Source organism: Colobus angolensis, unplaced genomic scaffold (genome assembly GCF_000951035.1).
Source record: "Colobus angolensis palliatus isolate OR3802 unplaced genomic scaffold, Cang.pa_1.0 Scaffold19, whole genome shotgun sequence".
NCBI classification, from domain to species: domain Eukaryota; kingdom Metazoa; phylum Chordata; class Mammalia; order Primates; family Cercopithecidae; genus Colobus; species Colobus angolensis.
The window spans coordinates 4,784,711-4,806,189 of record NW_012115043.1 but is presented as its reverse complement, the minus strand read 5'-3'; the positions used below and the strand labels follow the sequence as shown (position 1 = coordinate 4,806,189).

The 21,479-nt window shown below is 44.6% G+C and overlaps 1 protein-coding gene across 1 annotated transcript in view; it reads left to right on the top strand.

Annotated features, from left to right (window-relative positions):
* MAP2K1 (mitogen-activated protein kinase kinase 1) overlaps nt 1-21,479 on the top strand; it is a 108,693-nt gene that overhangs the window by 30,721 nt on the left and 56,493 nt on the right. The window contains exons 2-3 of the mRNA XM_011940361.1: nt 18,239-18,449; nt 19,955-20,101. Of these exons, the coding sequence (XP_011795751.1) occupies nt 18,239-18,449; nt 19,955-20,101 (358 nt within the window). The remainder of the gene's footprint in view (nt 1-18,238; nt 18,450-19,954; nt 20,102-21,479) is intronic.

Below are 21,479 nucleotides of genomic sequence, written 5' to 3'. Positions count from 1 at the left end.
ATGGAGTCTTGCTCTGTCGCACAGCCTGGAGTGCGGTGGTGCGATCTCGGCTCACTGCAAGCTCTGCCTCCCGGGTTCACGTCTTTCTCCTGCCTCAGCCTCCCGAGTATCTGGGATTACAGGTGCCCGCCACCACGCCCGACTAATTTTTTGTGTTTTTAGTAGAGACGGGGTTTCACCGTGTTAGCCAGGATGGTCTCAATCTGCTGACCTGGTGATCCGCCCTCATTGGCCTCCCAAAGTGCTGGGATTACAGGCGTGAGCCACTGTGCCCAGCTGATGCTGACCACATAGTTTTTGGATTTTCTACCTGGGTTGTTCTTGATGCTTTTTTCTTTTCAACATTCCCTGTCCCCTCCTCTCCACCCTTCCCACCACAGTAGTACCCCAGCTCTTTTATGGCAACCAGAATTTTTACACTTACTTCTGCCTGGCCAGCGTCCCTTCTTCCCCAGTCAAAATATATCGGTTTTGGGCCGGGCATGGTGGCTCACTCCTGTAATCCCAGCACTTTGGGAGGCCAAGGTGGGCAGATCACTTGAGGCTGGGAGTACAAGACCAGTCTGGCTAACATGGCAAAACCCCATCTCTACTAAGAAATACAAAAATTAGCCAGAAGTGGTGGTGCACATCTGCATCCCAGCTACTTGGGAGGCCGAGGCACAAGATTTGCTTTGGGAGGCAGAAGTTGCATTGAGATTGCGCCACTGCACTCCAGCCTGGGTGCGAGACTCTGTCTCAGGAAAAAAAAGTGTCTCAGCCTTGGATGTTTCTGTGAAAGGCGTCCCTCTTTGGGTAGATTTAATTTATTGTCCTTCCTGGAACCTTTATGTGTTAGGAGGACACAGTTTCTTTACCTTAAGGAATAAATCACACTTCTGGGGGGATTCCTGGTGTTGGGGATGAGTTGGTGGGTGATTTTGATTGAAGGACAGGAACTCTTCAGCATGATGTGGAGAAAAGACCAAAATTTGGAGTTACAACCCTAGCCTTGGGTAAGTTACTTAACAGTTCCTGACCTCTATTTCTATATCTGCAAAGTGGGAACAGCAGACTTATTTTTCTTTTTTAAATGTTGTGAGAATGAAATGAGTTTATAGCTATACCGTGCCTGGCATTTAGGAAGCTCATCTCTTCAACTGCATTTTTCATTCTTTATCAGACTGTTATGTCCCTCCTTTGTCCCTGTCAAGTAAAGGTGATGTTCTTTTTGTTTAGTTACAAAAATGTATTAATAGCAATTTACCAGTGTTGCTGACTAAAACTTTATTCCTTTAGCAATTTATAGAATTTATAGTAATTTAATTTTTATCAGTGCATCCAAATATTCCATTTATTTTTAAACTTTTACTTTAGGTTCAGGAGTATATGTGCAGGTTTGTTGCATAGGTATACTTGTGTCACTGGGGTTTGTTGTACACGTTATATCATCCACGTATTGAGCCAAGTGCTCAATAGTTATTTTTTCTGAACTTGTCCCTCTTCCTACCCTCCATCCTCAAATGGGCCTCAGTGTCTGTTGTTCCCCTTTTTGTTTCTGTATTTAGCTCCCACGTGTAAGGGAGAACATGTAGTATTTGGTTTTCTAAGGGTGGTATTCTGTTATTTTTTTTTTTTTTTGAGACAAAGTCTCACTCTGTTGCCCAGGCTGAAGTGCAGTGGTGCTATCTCGGCTCACTACAACCTCCTTCCCCTGGGCTCGAGTATTCTCTTGCCTCAGCCTCCTGATTAGCTGGGATTATAGGCATCTGCCATGGCACTGGGCTAATTTTTGTATTTTTAGTAGAGACTTGGTTTCACCATCTTGGCCAGGCTGGTCTTGAACTCCTGACTTCGTGATCCGCCTGCCTCAGCCTCCCAAAGTGCTGGGGGTACAAGTGTGAGTCACTGTGCCTGGCCTTTTTTTTTTTTTTTTTTTGAGATGGAGTCTCAGACGGAGTCTCGCCCTGTCACCCAGGCTGGAGTGCAGTGGCACAATCTTGGCTCACTGCAAGCTCCGCCTCCCAGCTTCACACCATTCTCCTGCCTCAGCCTCCCGAGTAGCTGGGACTATAGGCACCCGCCACCACGCCTGGCTAATTTTTTGTATTTTTAATAGAGAAGGGGTTTTACTGTGTTAGCCAGGATGGTCTCGATCTCCTGACCTCATGATCCACCTGCCTTGGCCTCCCAAAGTGCTGGGATTACAGGCGTGAGCCACCGCACCCGGCCTTTTTTTTTTCTTTTTTTCTTTTTTTTTTTGAGATAGAGTTTCACTTTGTTGCCCAGGCTAGAGTGCAAAGGTGCAATCTTGGCTCACTGCAGCCTCTGCCTCCTGGGTTCAAGTGATTTTCCTGCCTCATCCTCCCGAGTGTCTGGGATTACAGGCGTACACCACCATGCCTGGCTTCTTTTTTGTCTTCTAACTTTTGATTTTTTTTCCCCCTCTCCCTCCAAACTCCGTCACTTTTCCTTTTGTACTTCTACAGAAGACTGATCCTTTGAAAATCATCCGGCCGGGCACGGTGAGTCACACCTGTAATTCTAGCACTTTGGGAGGCTGAGGCGGATGGATCACCTGAGGTCAGGAATTCGAGACCAGCCTGGCCAACATGGTAAAACCCCGTCTCTACTAAAAATACAAAAATTAGTCGGGCATGGTGGTACATGCCTATAATCCCAGCTACTCGGGAGGCTGAGGAAGGAGAATTGCTTGAACCTGGGAAGTGGAGGTTGCAGTGAGCTGAGATCGTGCCACTGTACTCCAGCCTGTGTGATGGGAGTGAGACTCCATCTCAAAACAAAAAGAAATATTTCATATGTGGCTAATATGAAACACATTTTATACACCGGGACAGAAGGAACCATAGGCTGTCACTTGTTTTAAGCAACAATATGACACCCCCTGTCTGATTCAGGATGTTGTTCAATATTTGAGGAGAATCTATGTGAGTGGGTGGTCCTCATGACTCCAGAGGCTCCTCTGTGTGTGTATGTGTGTATTTTTCAACATGACTACAGAAACATGTTGTGGGAAGGTAATTTATGTGATTTCAGAAGACTGATTCCCAGGGGGTGTTTTTGTTTGTTTGTTTCTTTTTAAAGGATAGGAATGTGTGATTCTTACTCTACTTGGGATTCTTTTTAATCAAACCTGTTTTCATGACATTAAAAAAAAATGTTGGCTTGGAAACTACCTGATTTACAGTGAAATTAAAAATAAATGCCTTGGCCAGGTGTGGTGGCTCATACCTGTAATCCCAGCACTTTGGGAGGTGAGGCAGGTGGGTCACCTGAGGTCAGGAGTTCGAGACCACCCTGGCCAACGTGGTGAAATCCTGTCTGTACTAAAAATACAAAAATTAGCCGGGCATGGTGGTGGGCACCTGTAATCCCAGCTACTTGGGAGGCTGAGGAATAAGAATTGCTTGAACCAGGGAGGTGGAGGTTGCAGTGAGCCAAGATCGCACCACTGCACTCTAGCCTGGTCAACAGAGCAAGACTCTGTCAAATAGGTGAATGAATGAATGAATGAATGCCTTTCAGCTGTGGACAGTGGCTCACACCTGTAATCCAAGTTCTTTGGGAGGCCAAGGTGAGTGGACCACTTGAGCCCAGGAATTTGAGACCAGTCTGGGCAACATGGCAAAACCCAGTCTCTACAAAAAGTACAAAAATTAGCCAGGCATGGTGGCCCAGCTACCCTGAACGCTGAGGTGGGAGGATCACCTGAGCCTGGGAGATCAAGGCTGCAATGAGCTGTGACTGCACTGCTGCACTCCGGCCTGGGTGACAGAGTAACAACACCCTGTCTCAAAAATAAAATATCTTTTAACCTGGGAAAGCCGACTGAAAAGGTAAATAAACACCTGTCCTTTCATTTTCTTATTTTTTTATTTTAAGCTTTATTCCCCTAATACTTACTCTTGGCATATATGTGTATATATGTATACACACACACGTGCATATATATACACACATATATAATTTTTATATGTACAATTATATATGTACATACACACACACATATATAATTTTTTTTTTTTTTGAAACAGGGTCTCACTATCACCTAGGCTGGAGTGCAGTAGTGTGATCTCGGCTCATTGCAACCTCAACCTCCCGGGTTCAAGTGATCCTTCTGCCTTGGCCCCCCAAGTAGTTGAGACTACAGGTACATGCCACCATACCTGGTGAATTTTGGCATTTTTTGTAGTAGAGATGGGGTTTCTCCATGCTGCCCAGGCTGGTGTCAAACTTCTGAACTCAAGCAATCCACTTTGGCCTTACAAAGTGTCAGGATTACAGGTGTGAGCCACCTTGCCTGGCCTGGCTTATAATCTTTTCTTTTTTTTTCTTAAGTGCTAACTGGCTTATAATATTCTTTTCTTTTCTTTTTTTTTTTTTGAGACAGAGTTTTGCTGTGTCACCCAGGCCTAGAGTACAGTGGCATGATGTCAGCTCACTGCAAGCTCCACCTCTCGGGTTCACGCCATTCTTCTGCCTCAGCCTCCTGAGTAGCTGGGACTACAGGCGCCCGTCACCAAGCCCAGCTAATTTTTTGTATTTTTTTGGTACAGACGGGGTTTCACCGTTGTTAGCCAGGATGGTCTCGATCTCCTGACCTCGTGATCCGCCCACCTCGGCCTCACAATAACTGGCTTATAATATTCTTAATCCTAATTCTATACCATTGTCGCTGAGCGCAGTGGTTCATGCCTGTAATCTCAGCACTTTGGGAGGCCAAGGTGGGTGGATCACTTGAGGTCAGGAATTGGAGACGAGCCTAGCCAACATGGTGAAACCCTGTCTTTACTAAAAAAATACAAAAATTAGCCGGGTGTAGTGGGGCCTGTAATCCCAGGTACTTGGGAGGCTGAGGTGGGAGGAACATTTGAACCAGGAGGCGGAGGCGGAGGCTGCACTGAGCTGAGATCATACCACTGCACTTCAACTTGGATGACAGAGTGACTCCATCTCAAAAAAAAAAACAAAAAGCAAAACAACAAAAAACAGCAACAAACCAATTCTATACAGTTGTTCACAGAGTAACCCCTACTAGAATGCCCTTTCACTCTCCTTTTTTTTTTTTTTTTGCTATCTCATTATTTTATATCGTTCTAGACCAGTTTGAACCTCATATCCCCACAAAACTTACTCTAGCATATCCTCAACTACACGCCCGCCTGTGTTCTAGGCACTTTGTGAGAATTAGGGGAACTGTGGGACAGTCATTGCCCCAGAATCTCTTTGGAAGTTGGTGGTGAAACCATAAAAGCAATAAAGGTAATTAACTACATTGTGCATTTTCCCCGGATTATTTATTGCATGAACAACATGAAAACGCAGGGATTAAATCACCTTCTACCCTGCCACAACAACTGATTTCATTTATCTGTTTCCTTGCAGAGCTTGTTCATACACATTCATTTTTTTCCCCCATAGGTAATATACTATAATTCATTTAACCTAAGAGTGTTTGATTATCAAAATTTCTGATCCCCGTAAGTGTGTGTGACTTTGGGTAAGTCACTTCTCCTGAGACCCAGTTTCTCCGTGTAAACCAGGGTTTTAGACTGCACGTCCTGTAAGGCAATAATCGTGAAAATATCTTCTGTTTGTGGAGTATGTCACAGTTGCTTGAACATTTGTATTGGTATTCTTTACTGTAACTACATGGGATTGAGTGGAATGTGATATTCCTTTTTTACAGATTGGGAAACTGAGACTAAAGTAGCCAAAGAAAACACTCTTAGGTGAACATGAATTATATTGTATTACCTGTGAGGGAAAAAAATGAACGTATATGAATAAGCACTGGAAGGAAACATAGATAAACGACTTCAAGGTTGACTTTTTAATCTCTGGTTTTCAGCAGTTTGACTATGATGTGTCTAGGTGTGGGATTTTTCTTTTTTTAAGTATTGCTTAGGGTGCCCTGTGCTTTTTGATCTGGGTGTTGTTTTTTTGTTAATTTTGGGAAATTCTTGGCCTTTATCTCTTTAAGTATTTCTTCTCTCCTGTTCCCTCTTGTTCATCCAAGACCCCAATTACATATATGTTAGATGATTTGATCTTGTCATGCGCTGTTGGATGCTCTGTTCTGATTTCTTTTATTCTTTTTTTGTGCTTTAGTTTGGTTAATTTTTTTTTTTTTTCTTTTTGTTTTCTTGAGACAAGCTGGTCCCAAACTCTGGGCCTTAGGTGGTCAAGCTGGTCTCAAACTCTGGGCCTCAAGTGGTCCTCCTGCCTTGGCCTCCCAAAGTATTGGTATTACAAGCATGAAGCACTGTGCCCAGCCTCCATTTAAAAATTTCTATTGACCTGTCTTCAGGGTCACTGATGGTTCCCTCAGCTCCGTGTAATCAGCTAATGAGCCTGTTGACTTCTGATGCCATGTTTTTAAAATTTCTAGTATTTTAATTTGATTCTATTTTTAGTTTTCACCTTTGCTGAAATTCCTCATTTGTTCATGCATGTTGTCTACCTTTAACATATTAATTATAGTTATTTTGGCCCCTGTGTGATAGTTCCAACATCTGGGTCATCTGCGTCTGGTTGTGTTTATTGCTTATCTCTTGATAAGGTTGTTTCCCCCCATCCCACCTTCCAACCGTTCTTGATTTTTGTGTTTTTCTTTCCTATTTTTTTTTTTCAGACAGAGTCTTGCTCTGTCACCCAGGCTGGAGTGCAGTGGTGCGATCTAGGCTCACTGTAAGCTCCGCCTCCCGGGTTCACGCCATTCTCCTGCCTCAGCCTCCCCAGTAGCTGTGGGACTACAGGTGCCCACTATCACGCCCAGCTAATTTTTTTGTATTTTTAGTAGAGACAGGGTTTCACCATATTAGCCAGGATGGTCTCGATCTCCTGACCTCGTGATCCGCTGGTCTCGTCCTCCCAGAGTGCTGGAATTATAGGCGTGAGCCACTGCGCCTGGCTTTTTTTTTTTTTTTTTTTGAAGCAGTTTTCATCGCTGTTTTCACCCAGGCTAGAGTACAGTGGCTCAATCTCGGCTCACTGCAACCTCCTTCCCTGTATCAAGCAATTCTTCTGCCTTAGTCTCCCAAGTAGCTGGGATTACAGGTGCCTGCCACCATGCCAGGCTAATTTTTTTTTTTTTTTGAGATGGAATTTCGCTCTTGTTGCCCAGGCTGGAGTGCAATGGCGCAATCTCAGCTCACTGCAACCTCCGCCTCCCAGGTTCAAGTGTTTCTCCTGCCTCAGCCTCCTGAGTAGCTGGGATTACAGGCATGCACCACCACGCTTGGCTAATTTTGTATTTTTAGTAGAGATGAGGTTTTCACCATGTTAACCAGCCTGGTCTGGAACTCCTGACTTCAGGTGATCTGCCTGCCTTGGCCTCCCAAAGTGCTGAGATTACAGATGTGAGCCACCTCACCCAGCCATATCGTGTACATTTTTTTTTTTTTTTTGAGACAGAGTTTTTCTTTTGTTGCCCAGGCTGGATGGTACTATCTTGGCTCGCTGCAACCTCGGCGTCCTGGGTTCAAGTGACTCTTCTGTCTCAACCTCCTAAGTAGCTGAGATTACAGGCGTGTTTTTATATTTTTATACTTTCAGTAGAGGTGGGATTTCGCCATGTTGGCCAGGCTGATCTCGAACTCCTAACCTCAAGTGATCTACCTGCCTCGGCCTCCCAAAGTGCTGGGATTATAAGCATGAGCCACCATGTCCAACCTGTGTCTTGTAATTTTTGATTGAATATTGGATATTATGTAGTGGAACAGAGAATTAGGTAGAATTGTCTTTATCTTCAGAAATGGGCATGCTTTTGTTTCATGCTGTTAGTTTGTGTTAGGCTGTTAGCCAGAGTTGAGCTGGGTTTGGGCTTTCTTTTTGATACTGTTAACTTAAATGCACCACATGCTTCTAATTTCTCCAGTAATGGGTTTTTATCTTGCACTTAGCGGGGTGCCTGAGTTGTATAGGTTTATTTTTTTCTCAGTCTTCCTACTGCTTCTTCAGCTCTGAACTGTCCCTTAATCCTTTGCTACAAAGGGACTTTTTCTCTACACTCTTGCCTCTCTCCTAGGGGTAAGCTGCAATTGCTTTTCAGTGGTTCTTAGCTTGAAGTCAAGGTAGGGAGGTTCTCATTGTCTTGATCCAGTCTCAATCTTTTTTTTTTTTTTTTTTGAGACGGAATTTCGCTCTTGTTGCTGAGGCTGGAGTACAGTGGTGCAGTCTCGGCTCACTACAACCTCTGCCTCCTGGGTTCAAGCGATTCTCTCTCCTCAGCCTTCTGAGTAGCTGGGATTACAGAATGTGCCACCAAGCCCGGCTAATTTTGTATTTTTAGTGGAGATGGGGTTTCTCCATGTTGGTCAGTCTGTTCTCAAACTTCAACCTTAGGTGATCTGCCCGCCTTGGCCTCCCAAAGTGCTGGGATTACAGGCGTGAGCCACTGTGCCCAGCCTCCAGTCTCCATCTTTAGCAGACCCTGTGAGTATAGACCTTGGGTTTGGGGTTTTCCCAGCATTCTTCCCCTTCCTCTGTATGGCAGCCAGACTTTGCGTATCTGTGGCAGGTCTTGGGCAGGAGAAAGTTTTCTATACCTCCTTCAGCAGTAGTAGACTTTTGCTTTTTGTTGGTGTTGAGCCTAGCTTTAGCCTTAGATTCTTCATCAACTAGGGGAAGCTGTGCTTCAATACAGTCATTCTTTTGTATGGTTCCTAATGTGCTTCACTCAATTTAGCAGGATTTTTTTTTTTAACCTTTTCCTTGATGCTAGCTGCTTGTGCATATCACATCTTGGCCGCCTACTCTTCTTCGCTTGCTGACAGATGTGTAGGTGAGAAAAGTCTCATAGTCATTGTTCCTGAAAGAAGTTTCCAGACCCACTTCCAGGGCCAGTGACATATGCAGGAAATCAGCTGCTGCTGGGCCAGGACAGAGCTGGTCTTTTTTTTTAGTGGGGGATGGCAGGCGACAGGGCCGGGACGTTCAGAATTTATTTTCCAAGAGACAGATAGCATCAGCAGGTACAACTACAAGGGTATTTCCATAGATCATACATTCACAAGGCGTTAGTTCGACAGTGAGACAGCCACTGGTGTGTTTTCTGAGACAATATCCCACTTCGCAGTGTAAACAGGTACTATTATTGTGTTCACTTACAATTCCAGAAGGAAAGGCACACCTTGCTTTGGGGAAGAAAAGAGGGGAATCCCAAAGTAAGGTGCAACAACTAAGAGACAACACTTTGGCTACCAGTCTTGGATCCACATTTCAGTCAGGGCCTTCCACATAGAGGGGAAAGACTTCTCTCTCAGAAGTTAGGGTCTTTCTTCCTCCTTTCTTGTTAAACCGAGAGCAGTGTTTTGTTTGCTCAGTATTAACATGTACAAAAGGAGATTAGAAAAAAAGGCACCACAAAACCATCTTGAACGTTCCAGCTCTTCCTGCCAATACATCAACTCTTAGGTTTTAGACAGGACCTGGGAATACTTCAGTGTTTTTTTTTTTTTTTTTTTGGTTGTTTGTTTGTTTTAAGTGAAAGCAAGTTTATTAAGAAAGCAAAGGGATAAAAGAGTGGCTACTCCATAGGCAGAGCAGCCCAGTGATCTTAAATTAGGAAAATAGACACTGCGGCTACAAAAAATAAAAAATAAATGAGGTAGAAAAAACTTTCACACCCAGGACTTTCCTCTTCCGACTTCATAGCCTTCATGAAATATTCGTCAAGAAGACAAAAAAAAATCTTTATAATTACTTGGCATAAGTCGCACCAAGAAAATTCAACAAAAAAAAATTAGCATGTGTACCTGTGATAGGAAACACACCCTTCCATGATTTTCTTCTCAAGAATGAAAACCCAGTTCTTCAGTAGAGTAGGCACTGGCAAACTAAGTCACCTGAGATTTCCTGCTCTGGTGCCCTTCTCTTCTGGGATTCAGGAAGAGGAAGGCATCTAAGAAGTGTGGGAAAGGACATTGGCACGCTCCGGGCAGAGCTGGTCTTTCACATTCTGGTGAAACTACTAGAAAGAAGAAAAACATGCTTGTGGCTACTCTGTGCCTGCCAAATAGGTGTGAAGCCATTAGGAGTCAGAAGACCTGGGTTCAACTCTAATAGTCACTTACTCTGTGAACTTGTGCAAGTCACTTCTCTATAGTTTTTCTTACAGTTGAAATAGGGCAGTTAAAGTAGGTGGTCTTTAAAGTTTTGTCCAGTGCTAAAATTCTCTAATCCTAACATATCCTTCTGTAGTGTTACAAGGATAGAACTCTACAGCTAAATACCAGGGCTGTGCTTTTCTGCAAGCATAGTGGTTAGCTTCCCATGTTATATGGTTTGAAGCCCTGGTCGTTACTTCTTGCCTGCATATAAACCCCATTGACAATTATCTCATCTTGTTTTTCCTTTGAGAATAAATTGTTTGTTTTGTCTTCCCAGGTCTTTGAGAATGCATAAGTTCCAGCACTAGAAGGCCCTCAGTGAAGTAACGAAAGGAGTATATACAGCTAAGGGCAATTTAAGTCAAAATGTGATAATAAGTAAAAAGTGGTTGTAGAAATTAAATGAAAGTGAAATTTTTTTTAAAAGTTGGAATCATCTAAATGCTAAATGCATATTTAATATTGTTTTGCTGTTGTAATCTAATTGGTTAAAAAGAATAACATTTGGGCCGGGCGCAGTGGCTCACGCCTGTAATCCCAGCACTTTGGGAGGTCGAGGCGGGCGGATCATGAGATCAGAAGATCGAGGCCATCCTGGCCAACACAGTGAAACCTCATCTTTACTAAAAATACAAAAATTAGCCGGGCGTGGTGGCGGGCATCTGTGGTCGCCACTACTCGGGAGGCTGAGGCAGGAGAATGGCGTGAACCCGGGAAGCGGAGCTTGCAGTGAGCCGAGATCATGCCACTGCACTCCAGCCTGGGTGACAGAGCAAGACTCCATCTCCCCCCCAAAAAAAGAATAACATTTGATAGTATTCATTGAGCACCTACTGTGAGCTAGATGAGTGTGGGTGAGCTCCTTTAGTCTCCTGACAACCCCATGATGTGTTTACTGTTGGCCCCATTTAACTGATGAAAAACCTGAAGCTTAAGGCTTTTAAGAAACCTCTCTGGCCAGGTGTTGGTGGCTTACCCCTGTAATCCCAGCACTTTGGGAGGCTGAGGCTGGCACATCACAAAGTCAGGAGTTCGAAACCAGCCTGGCCAACATGGTGAAATCCTGTCTCTACTAAAAATACAAAAGTTAACCAGGCATGGTGGCAGGTGCCCATAAACCCAGCTACTTGGGAGGCTGAGGCAGGAGAATCATTTGAACCCGGGAAGTGAAGGCTGCAGTGAACCGAGATTGCACCATTGCACTTCAGCCTGGGCAACAAGGCAAGACTCTGTCTCAAAAAGAAAAAAAGAAACCTCTCCAACTTGACATGGCTATTCAGTGGCCAAATAGGGATTCATACCCAGATAACCTGACTCCCAGGTTCAGGTCAAGGTACATTTTTATGTATCATAAATGCGTAGTTGATGAATTCTCAGAAACCAAACATACCACATAACCAGCCTTCAGATCAAGAACAGGGCATTACTAGCACCCAGGAATTCCCCTCCTTCCCTGTATTAGGGTTCACCAGAGAAACAGAACCAACAGCAGTTGTGTGTGTGTGTGTGTGAGAGAGAGAGAGAGAGAGAGAGAGAGAGTTATCGATGTTTATTTCAGGGAATTGGCTTATGTGATTGTAGAGGTCTGGTAAGCCTAAAATCTGCAGGGGTAAGCCAGCAAACTGGAGACCCAGGGTAGGGTTGCATGTAGTTCAAGTCCAGAGACAGGCTACCAGCAGAATTCCTTCTTTTGGGCAGGTCAGTCTTTGTTCTCTTAAGGTTTTCAACTGATTGGCTGAGGCCCATTCACATTATGGAGGGTAATTCACTTTAATCCAAGTTTACCAGTTTAAATGTTAATTTCATCCAAAAACCCCCACAAAAACCAAAAACATTTTCACAGAAACACCATGGCCCAGCCAAGTTGACACATAAAATTAACCATTGCACACCCCCTCTTAGTTACTTCCCCCGAAGGGTAATCACTTTCCTAATTTATAATTGCAAAGATTACTGTTGCCCTTTTTTGAATTTTCTTTTTTCTTTTTTTTCTTCTTTTCTTTTTTTTGAGACAGCGTCTCACTGTCACCCAGGCTGGAGTGCAAGTGACATGATCTTGGCTTACTGTGACCTCCACCTCCCAGGCTCTGGCAGTTCTCTTACCGCAGCCTCATGAGTAGCTGTGATTACAAGCACATGCCACCATGCCTGGCTAATTTTTATATTTTTGGTAGAGATAGGGTTTCACCATGTTGGCCAGGCTGGTCTCAAACGACTGGGCTTAAGTGATCCTCCTGCTTCAGCCTCCCGAAGTGCTAGGATTACAGGTGTGAGCCAGCATGCCTGGCTTTGAATTTTCTATAGATGGAATGACATAGTGTATTAGTCTGTTTTCACACTGGTTTATAAAGAACTGCCCAAGTCTGGGTAACTTACAAAGGAAAGAGGTTTAATTGAATCACAGTTCTGTATGACTGGGGAGGCCTCAGTAAATGTACAGTCATGGCATAAGGCAAAGGGGAAGCAAGGACCTTCTTCACATGGTGGCAAGAGAGAGAAGTGCCAGTAGGGGAAACACCAGACACTTATAAAACCATCAGCTCTCATGAGAATTCACTCACTATCATGACAACAATGTGGGGGGAACTGCCCCCATGACTCAATCACCTCCCTGTCTCAACACATGGGGGTTACAATTTGGAATGAGATTTGGGTTGGGGACATAGAGCCAAACCAGATCACATAGTACATACTCTTTTTGTGCCTGGCTTCTTTCACGGAACACATATACACAATCCTAGAATTTGATTTCCTAGGTAGTTGAAGAGCCTCTCCTAGAGTAACCTGCAGGATTGAGGTATGGGAGGATATAGAACGCCTTCCCCAAGATGTCTGGGGCTATTCCTTGCCAGTGCATCTGCACTGCCCAACACAGATAGGCTAGCCTGTCATGGAATCTGGAAGTTGGTAAGCTGTGCTTTTGGCACCCTCTGCCTTCCTCTTTCAGGTCCATTCTCCTTTCCTGTCTTACTACTCCTTAGATGCCTAACCCTCAATCCTCAGCCATCCATGGTTTGACCTTACAGAGACCTATGGTGCCAGTTCTCTTTGTTCTCACATTGGCCCTGTCCATTGAAGCTCTTCAGCCCCTCAACTTGAAAATGCCCCCATTCTTATTCTGTACCTCCTCAGATTACTGTCACATTGACAGACTTGGACCTCAGAGATATACAACTTCTCCCTAACCTCCTCTCCTCCTTCCTATATACTTTTCTTATGTGTACGGAACTGAGGACCAGAAAGGAAGGTAACTTACCCAAGATCTCACAGATGGGTTAGTAGGAGTAGAAGGCATGGATCAAGGGATTGTATGCAGCCTTTATCTCTAGGTGCTGGTCTCTCTTATCTTGGGTCTGTCTCTTCTGCCTCTCCTTCCCTTTTTCCCTGCTACTTGTTTCCTGCCCTAGTAGCATTCCTGCTTGCCAGATGCCACAGGGGAAGGAGAACTTTACAACTCCCTGGGCTCTCTGGTGAGAACACCCACCTGCACGGGGACCCTTCCTCTCCTTCCTACAGTGATTGGTTGTCATCTTCTTTCCTTCCTTCAATGTACCCTCCTGGCAGAGGCCAGGCCTGCCGTTGAGGCTAGAGCAAGGCTCAGGTTGGGAGGCATGCGATCGTGGCCTATTTCTGTTTGGTGTGTGGCAGTTTGGAGATCCCATTTCTTTTTCTGGACATCACCCCCCTACCTCCTTCCATCATTCCTTAGGCCAGCCTCTAAATTCAGTGACCATCAGGGTTGAAAAGGGCAGTGTGGGGCCTTGAAAGGAGCTCTCTCCTAGGAGTTAGGAGACCTGCCACCAGTGAACTATTTGAACTTGTCCCTTTGGGCCTCAGTTTTCTCATCTGTAAAATGAGGGTTGGATAAGGTGGTCTTCAAGGTCCCTCCCTGGGATACATTTTATGCTGCTGCTTGATTTAAACCACTGAGCCACAAATGAAAGGTTCCAGTTGCAACAGTGTAATTAGACTTAGCAGATGGGTGAGATGAGAGGAAGGACATGTTCTTGCCCATAGGATTATCCTTTCCCACCCATTTCATTGCGCCTCCCTGGTGTTTTCAGAAAGCAAATGACAACCTTTGTTTTTCTCTGCATTCCCGTTCAAACCTATAATCTTCTTTTATCTTGATGAACTTGTGTTTACCGTTAGACAGCCATGATGCAGAATTCACGTTACAGTGTGTGGTTTTATCTCTGCCATGGTGAATGTGATGGAGGGTGGAGCCGATCACAGCTGGTCCCTGGAGAAAGGGCTGTGTGTGTCAGATTTATTGTGCTGGAGCTCCAGTTTTGTTTTGTTTTGTTTTTAAATCCCCAGTGTGAGTTTTGCTGATTTCAGTTAAAACTAAAGATTGTGAAGGGAGACAGAGACAGGTTCATGCCCTCCGAGTTTTAGAGATTGGTGATAAGTTGTTGGGTGAGGGCCTTCGCTCTTATATCCTTTGCTTAAAACATTTCACCTTGGAAAGGCAGAAATTAGCCTTGTTGAGTATCTCCCTCTGCAGGAGGAAGAAATACTGAATACTGTTAGATTATTGATTGATATCTTTTTAATGAGTACTGAATCTTCATTTCACCTTCAGATAAAATGTTTCGTTTTTCATTCTCTTAAAAAAAAAAAAAAAAAACCCCTGAGTATTTTAAGAATAATTAAAGGAAAGGCACATAGTTTCTGGATCCTGCCGTTACTGCCTTGGCCTCTCCTCCCCTTTCTCCACTTCCCCTCCCCTCTATGTTAATGTATAAATGTGTCAAAAATTTCATGCTTCTTCCTTTAGTTTCTATTTTGACCCACCCCAGTGAATGAAATAAGCATGGAATTGTTACTCCTATTTTACAGCAGAGAAATCCTTATTTTTTTGTTTTTATTTTTAAGTTCAGGGGCACATGTACAGGATGTGCAGATTTGTGAACATAGGTAGACCTGTGCCACAGTAGTTTTCTGCATAGATCATCCCATCACCTAGGTATTAAGCCCAGCATCTATTAGCTGTTCTTCCTGATGCTCTCTCTCTTCTCCAACCGACAGGCCCCAGTGTGTGTTGTTCCCTCCCGTGTGTCCATGTGTTCTCATCATTCAGTTCCCACTTACAAGTGAGAACATGCAGTATTTGGTTTTCTGTTTCTGCGTTAGTTTGCTGAGAATAATGACCTCCAGCTCCATCCATGTTCCTGCAAAGGACATAATCTTGTTCCTTTTTATGGCTGCATAGTATTCCATGATGTATAGAAGAGAAATCTGAAATGTGGCATGGTTAAGTGATTTGTCCATGGTCACAGAGCTAGTTGATGAACAATTTGGGATAAGAATCCAGGACGCTTGAATACTAGTGATTTGTTATTTTGTCAACACTATTCCATCTCCAGTCCTCACCCATACACACCTGCCATTAGGAAAGTCTTTGCCACCCCAGCCTACAGTCTTTGTCATTTCTCTCCCTGGCCACCTTCTGAAAGTACAGGTCAGAAGCCAGTTCCTTAGCTGGTGGGGTGGGTGGTTAAATGGCAAGACATAGGAGGTAGAGGAGGGAGAAAGGTAGCACAAAGCCCAGACTTAGGTTTTCCTCCAGAAGGTGTAAGAATTACTTATTTCAGAGAGCCAGGAAAGTGAACAGAGTCAGCAATCCCTTTTCCTTTGCAAATTGATTGAATTTCTATGGCAAGTATTAGCTGCAAGGCAGTGTTAATCTGCTCCAGTAGATCCATCATCAGATTGATGTGCAAGGGAGACAGGATTGTCTCTGGTGCAAAGGCCTCTTTGTGTAGGGCACACCATCTTTATGTATGATTGAGCCCTGGTGTGTTAAATGCCTCACACTGGGATCTTACCCATGGTTGTCAGTTGCCTCCCTGGAAAGTGTTGAGCTTTTTGAAGATAATATAGCATCATGGTTAAGGTGAGACATTTGTTCTCTCTGTCTGAATTTGAAACCTGGCTGTGCCACTTAGCAGCTATTTGACCTTTGACATCTTAGTTCACCTGTTTGTGCTTGAGTTTGCTCATCTGTTCCAATCAGGGGTTGTGGGTTAAATGACTTAATAAATGTAAAGCACTGAGGAGAGTTACAGTGTTGTGAGGAAAGCAGTTTTTCTTCCATGCAGCTGTCCTTCCCTTCTCCCATCATGCACTCTGTGTATGTGTGTTTTGACAGCTTTTGGAATCTGCATCTCTAGCTGGCCTGCTGAGCCCGTCAGGCAGCTGTAACCTCATTCAGGTTTTAGCCATGGGGTCCATCTACATTTGACATGTGTTTCTAAATGTGGTCCTCAGTAAGCTCCTTTGTGGGGAGACCTGGGAGAAAGGAAACCAGAGAGTGTGCACTGTGCACCCCCAGCCACACATATTCTGGGTTCCCACACCCTAGGGACTGGGGACACTGCAAGACATAGCTGAACCTTGCATGAAAATATTGAATAGCTGTCTCAGTTTGCTTGGACTGCTGTTATAAAATATCATAGACCAGGTAGCTTAAACAACAATAGTTTGTTTCCCTACTGTTCTGGAAGCTGAAAGTCTAAGGGCAGGGTGCCAGCATGGTTGGGTTCTGGCAAGAGCCTTCTTCCTGGCCTGCAGACAGCCGCCTTCCTACTGTGTGCTTGCATGGCCTTTCTTTGATGTGTGCAGTGGGTGGGGTGGGGGGAAAATCAGTGAGGAAAATCAGCAGGCTCGGCCTTGCATCTTCTTTGGTCCCATGCGTGATGTTATTTGTAGGGCAGTGTCAGATCTCCTCATACGTGGAGAGGTAAGTCTTCGTTTCCCTGTCTTCTAGAGGTTTGGGATAGAGGGTGTGAAGGAAGAGCAGATTATGCTTACTCTATCTTCTAAGTTCAGAACTGGAGTGTGTGTGTTGACAGGAACACCAACATGATGATGTATAGCGAAGGCCTATCTTGTCAGCTGTGTCACTCCAGCCACCCCACACGATTATCACTGACATGCTTCACCTCCCGGGACTTCAATTTGAAACCCAATGAAATCCAGTGAAACACAGTGGAAACTCTCTTACCACCTTCCTGTTAACCAGCTCACAGGAGTGATGAACACTTTTCAGTTCCCTGGATGAAACACTCTGAGCAATGCCCACAGCATGCACTGCAGGAGGCTGCTCTCTGCCATACCCACTCGCTTCAGCACCCACTGGCTGAATTATGTGCTTACCAAGAGCCAGCTTGTTCCCAAACCCATTTGTTCAGCTGTAGCTGGTATTGTAGTTAAGTAATGTATTTAGGTATCAGATAAACTGATGAAATATAACTGCAAATGAAGTGATTTTTCCCCCCCATGAACACTAGTTAAAAGCTGTGGAAAGACTCATAAGTCCAAGTTACTAAAACACGTTACTGTCAAACTAGATGAACATTAAGATTGTGGGAAATCATAAAACTCTAAAATTTTAGCGTTAACCAGCTTTAATGAATCAGGAATAGGAAATTGTCGACAATGTATTATGTTCTGGTCCGTGTGAGAGGATGATGTGGACCTCTTAACCAGTGGGTCCTCTTTGGACCCTTATTCAGAGTCTTGCCCTTTGTTAAAGAATGGGCAGAATGAATGCATATTTATATACATTATGCAAAAATAATAACTTTAGATATATACTTTTTATGATTTTTTGCTGTGATTTTTGATTAACCTGGTCCAATGTAACCTGGACCTGATTACATTGAAAATGAGGATTTCTACTGTTGTGAGTCAGTTTAAAGTTGGTTTGATTTCATTTTAGTGAATTTAGGGAATTTTATTTTGTGTATGGTAAAAACAATAAAACCAACAGTAGTGGGGCTTTTTAAACTGGAGTTTTAAAGCGAATTAAGGTGGCTCATTCTGAATTTTAGTAGCTTCTTTGGTTCCTTTCATTAACTTACAACGTAGTGAGAAAGACCTAATTTTTTCATTTTATAAATAAGGAAATTGAAGCCCTGAGAGGTAAAGCACGTTGGTGATAGTCATCTGGGGTGGCTGGAGTGAAGTGGGCAGAGCCACAGTGGGAGGGGGCCTCTTCTCTAGCCTCACTCTTTGATTCTCTGTCTGGCCCCAGAGCTGGAGCTTTCCATGATAGGAGTACTTCTTTGGGTTGACTTCTCTGGTGACAGTATTGACTTGTGCTGCCTGCTTTGGAACAGGACCAACTTGGAGGCCTTGCAGAAGAAGCTGGAGGAGCTAGAGCTTGATGAGCAGCAGCGAAAGCGCCTTGAGGCCTTTCTCACCCAGAAGCAGAAGGTGGGAGAACTGAAGGATGACGACTTTGAGAAGATCAGTGAGCTGGGGGCCGGCAATGGGGGTGTGGTGTTCAAGGTCTCCCACAAGCCTTCTGGCCTGGTCATGGCCAGAAAGGTGAGTTTGCCTTGATTAACAGGTAATTGGATTATCTCTCAGGGTACCTAGAAGCCTGGGGACCAGGATAGAAGGAAGACTGACTTTACTCAATACCTTTTTGTGCTGTTTGAATTTCCTTTTTTTTTTTTTAGATGGAGTTTCGCTCTTGTTGCCCAGGCTGGTGTGCAACCTCCACCCCCTGGGTTCAAACGATTCTCCTGCCTCAACCTCCCGAGTAGCTGGGATTACAGGCATGCGCCACCAGGCCTGACTAATTTTTTGTGTTTTTAGTAGAGACAGGGTTTCTCCATGTTGGTCAGGCTGGTCTTGAACTCCTGACCTCAGGTGATCCGCTCGCCTCAGCCCCACAAAGTGCTGGGATTACAGGCATGAGCCACCGTGCCTGGCCGTGCTGTTTGAATTTTGAATGCATGTTATTTATCAGATTATGGATAAACACACTAATGACTGTGTTAGTGTATTAATCCCCATCCCATCTGGAAAATGATGACTCTTATTTAACCTTCTGTGTGCTGTGGAAGGAATGCCAAGGTACCTGTTTATTGCTTATCAGGTGCTGGAGAAGCTACTTTCATTCACCCAGCCCCAGTGATGCACAAAACAAGGATTTCAAGTTGTTTCCCACTTGTGTTCCAGCCCTGCCAGTGAATCCCCTTTATCTTCCTGCATTACAGCATCTGAACTCGCCATCATAGGATGTACTTGTAGAGCTGGACTTCCCTTTCCTGTCTACCCTTGGTCCTCTTTTGGAATATAGCCCCTTGCTCCAGAGAGGTTGGGCGCTTCGATGTTTTTTTGCACATTGTGTTCACTCCCGTGCCCATAATTTTTTTGTGTGTGCTGTTCCTTCTGTCTTTTCAAACAATACCCATCTTCTAGGTCCACCTCTTGTCTAGCTTATACCACGTGCCTCAGCCCACACTGGTAACCACTGCGTCCATGTTCTCTGACACTCGCTGTCTGTGGGATTTTTTAGAAGTTCAACCTTACTGCGTAGCTATTAAATGTGACTGTCACTTGTCTCCCCAGCTGGAACAAGGGAAAATGTTAGGGTGACACAAGGTAGCACCTTAGACTTTGGCTCAGTCTCAACCACATCAGGCTCCTGAGCTCAAGGAAGAATCTCTTGGGCAGCCTAGGTTAGCATACCTGAGTCCCTCATACCCTTCTGCTTTCACAGCTCTTGAGTGTGAACCAAATCCTCAAGGTCGATTTCTCTTCTTATCTGAGCTCCAAAGCCTCTCTCGGAGTAAGCCTTCCCTTAACTTTGTTCCTGTCTAGGCTCCCAGGAGCTGAGGCACAGCTGGGACAGCCCCCAGTGCCAATGCCTGCTTTAGTACAGTGACACTCAGTTCTTGGTTGAACAGAAACTTGTTTGTTACAACTTAACCTGTTTCTCCTGTCTCTACCTTTAAGAGCTTAAACATTTAACAAGACTACATCTTTCGTCCCTTCCTCCCTCTTTCTTTCATAAAACTTCTCTTTCTTCTACCTTTCTCCAGCTAATTCATCTGGAGATCAAACCCGCAATCCGGAACCAGATCATAAGGGAGCTGCAGGTTCTGCATGAGTGCAACTCTCCATACATCGTGGGCTTCTATGGTGCATTCTACAGTGATGGCGAGATCAGTATCTGCATGGAGCACATGGTATGTGACACCCTCTCAGCCTCTGGAGCAATGGCCTTAAGAGTTGGGTGGCTCTGGCCTAATCTTTGGTCTGGGAGGTGACCAGCTGCCTCCCTGCTGCTCCTGGGATCCATATCACTATCTGAGGCATCTGGGAAGTCTGACTGTAGAGTTTGGGATATTCACAAGATGTCAGACCTCCTTTCTAGGTCCTTGCCTCTCTTCAAAGAAGTGGCAGTATTCCTGGTGGATGTACCTAGAGCACCTCTCGTAGTTTTTTTTTTTTTTTTTTTTTGATTCAGATGACCCTAAGATGTGATGTAAGTAAAATCTAGTAAATAACAGTTTAAATCCATTTCTTGTGTACAATGCTGTATGCTAGGTGCGAGGCTCTGGGATTATGAAGATGATGTAATCTACTGTAAGGGAAGCCTCTAGGGTTTCTCTGGGTTTCTGCATGATGCACATTAGTGGAAGGAGAGAGCAGTGGAGAGAGAGGGCATTCATAGGCTCATTAATTATATGCGTGTTAGCTGCCAGTCATTTTACCACTACGTGCTTGGAATCCCTCCTTGTCTTCAGATATAAGTCTTCCAACACGTTGTGCAACTTAGGGAATTCTTCAAGTGTGTTGATCTTTGCTTTATTCTCCCTGGGCTGATGGCTTAGAGATGAGGGCTGACGTGAGTCTGCACACTTGGTGGCTGTCATGCTTTCAGTCCAATATTGTGTCTCTCAGCTCCTACCCCATTTTCTTCCTGATACTTTAGACCTGTCCTGACCTCTAGAATAGGGGTCCTGGTATGCAGCCTTAGTGAACTTTAGAATAACCCTCCTGGGAGGATTCTCTACTTGTGTCTCCATTATTTTGAACCTCTCTTCGTTGTAATGATCACGAAGTGCTGCATCCACTGTTACAGGCATCTGCCGACATTTGTGGGTGCCATATGGAACCTAAATCCTAAAAACATCTTCTGCACATCTAAAGGTTAGAGAAAGTGCTTGTTCTCTCTTTCCTCAATGAGAGCAAAGCATTCTCTGTGGGAAGCGTATGAACATTTCTGGCTTGGTCCTAGTCCTTGGCCTGGGCTGCTGATTATTTTCCTTTTTTTTTTTGAGACGGAGTCTCGCTCTGTCGCCTGGGCTGGAGTGCAGTGGCCGATTCTCAGCTCACTACAAGCTCTGCCTCCCAGGTTTATGCCATTCTCCTGCCTCAGCCTCCGAGTATCTGGGACTACAGGCGCCCGCCACCTCGCCCAGCTAGTTTTTTTTTGTATTTTTTAGTAGAGACGGGGTTTCACGGTGTTAGCCAGGATGGTCTCGATCTCCTGACCTCGTGATCTGCCCGTCTCGGCCTCCCAAAGTGCTGGGATTACAGGCTTGAGCCACCGCGCCCGGC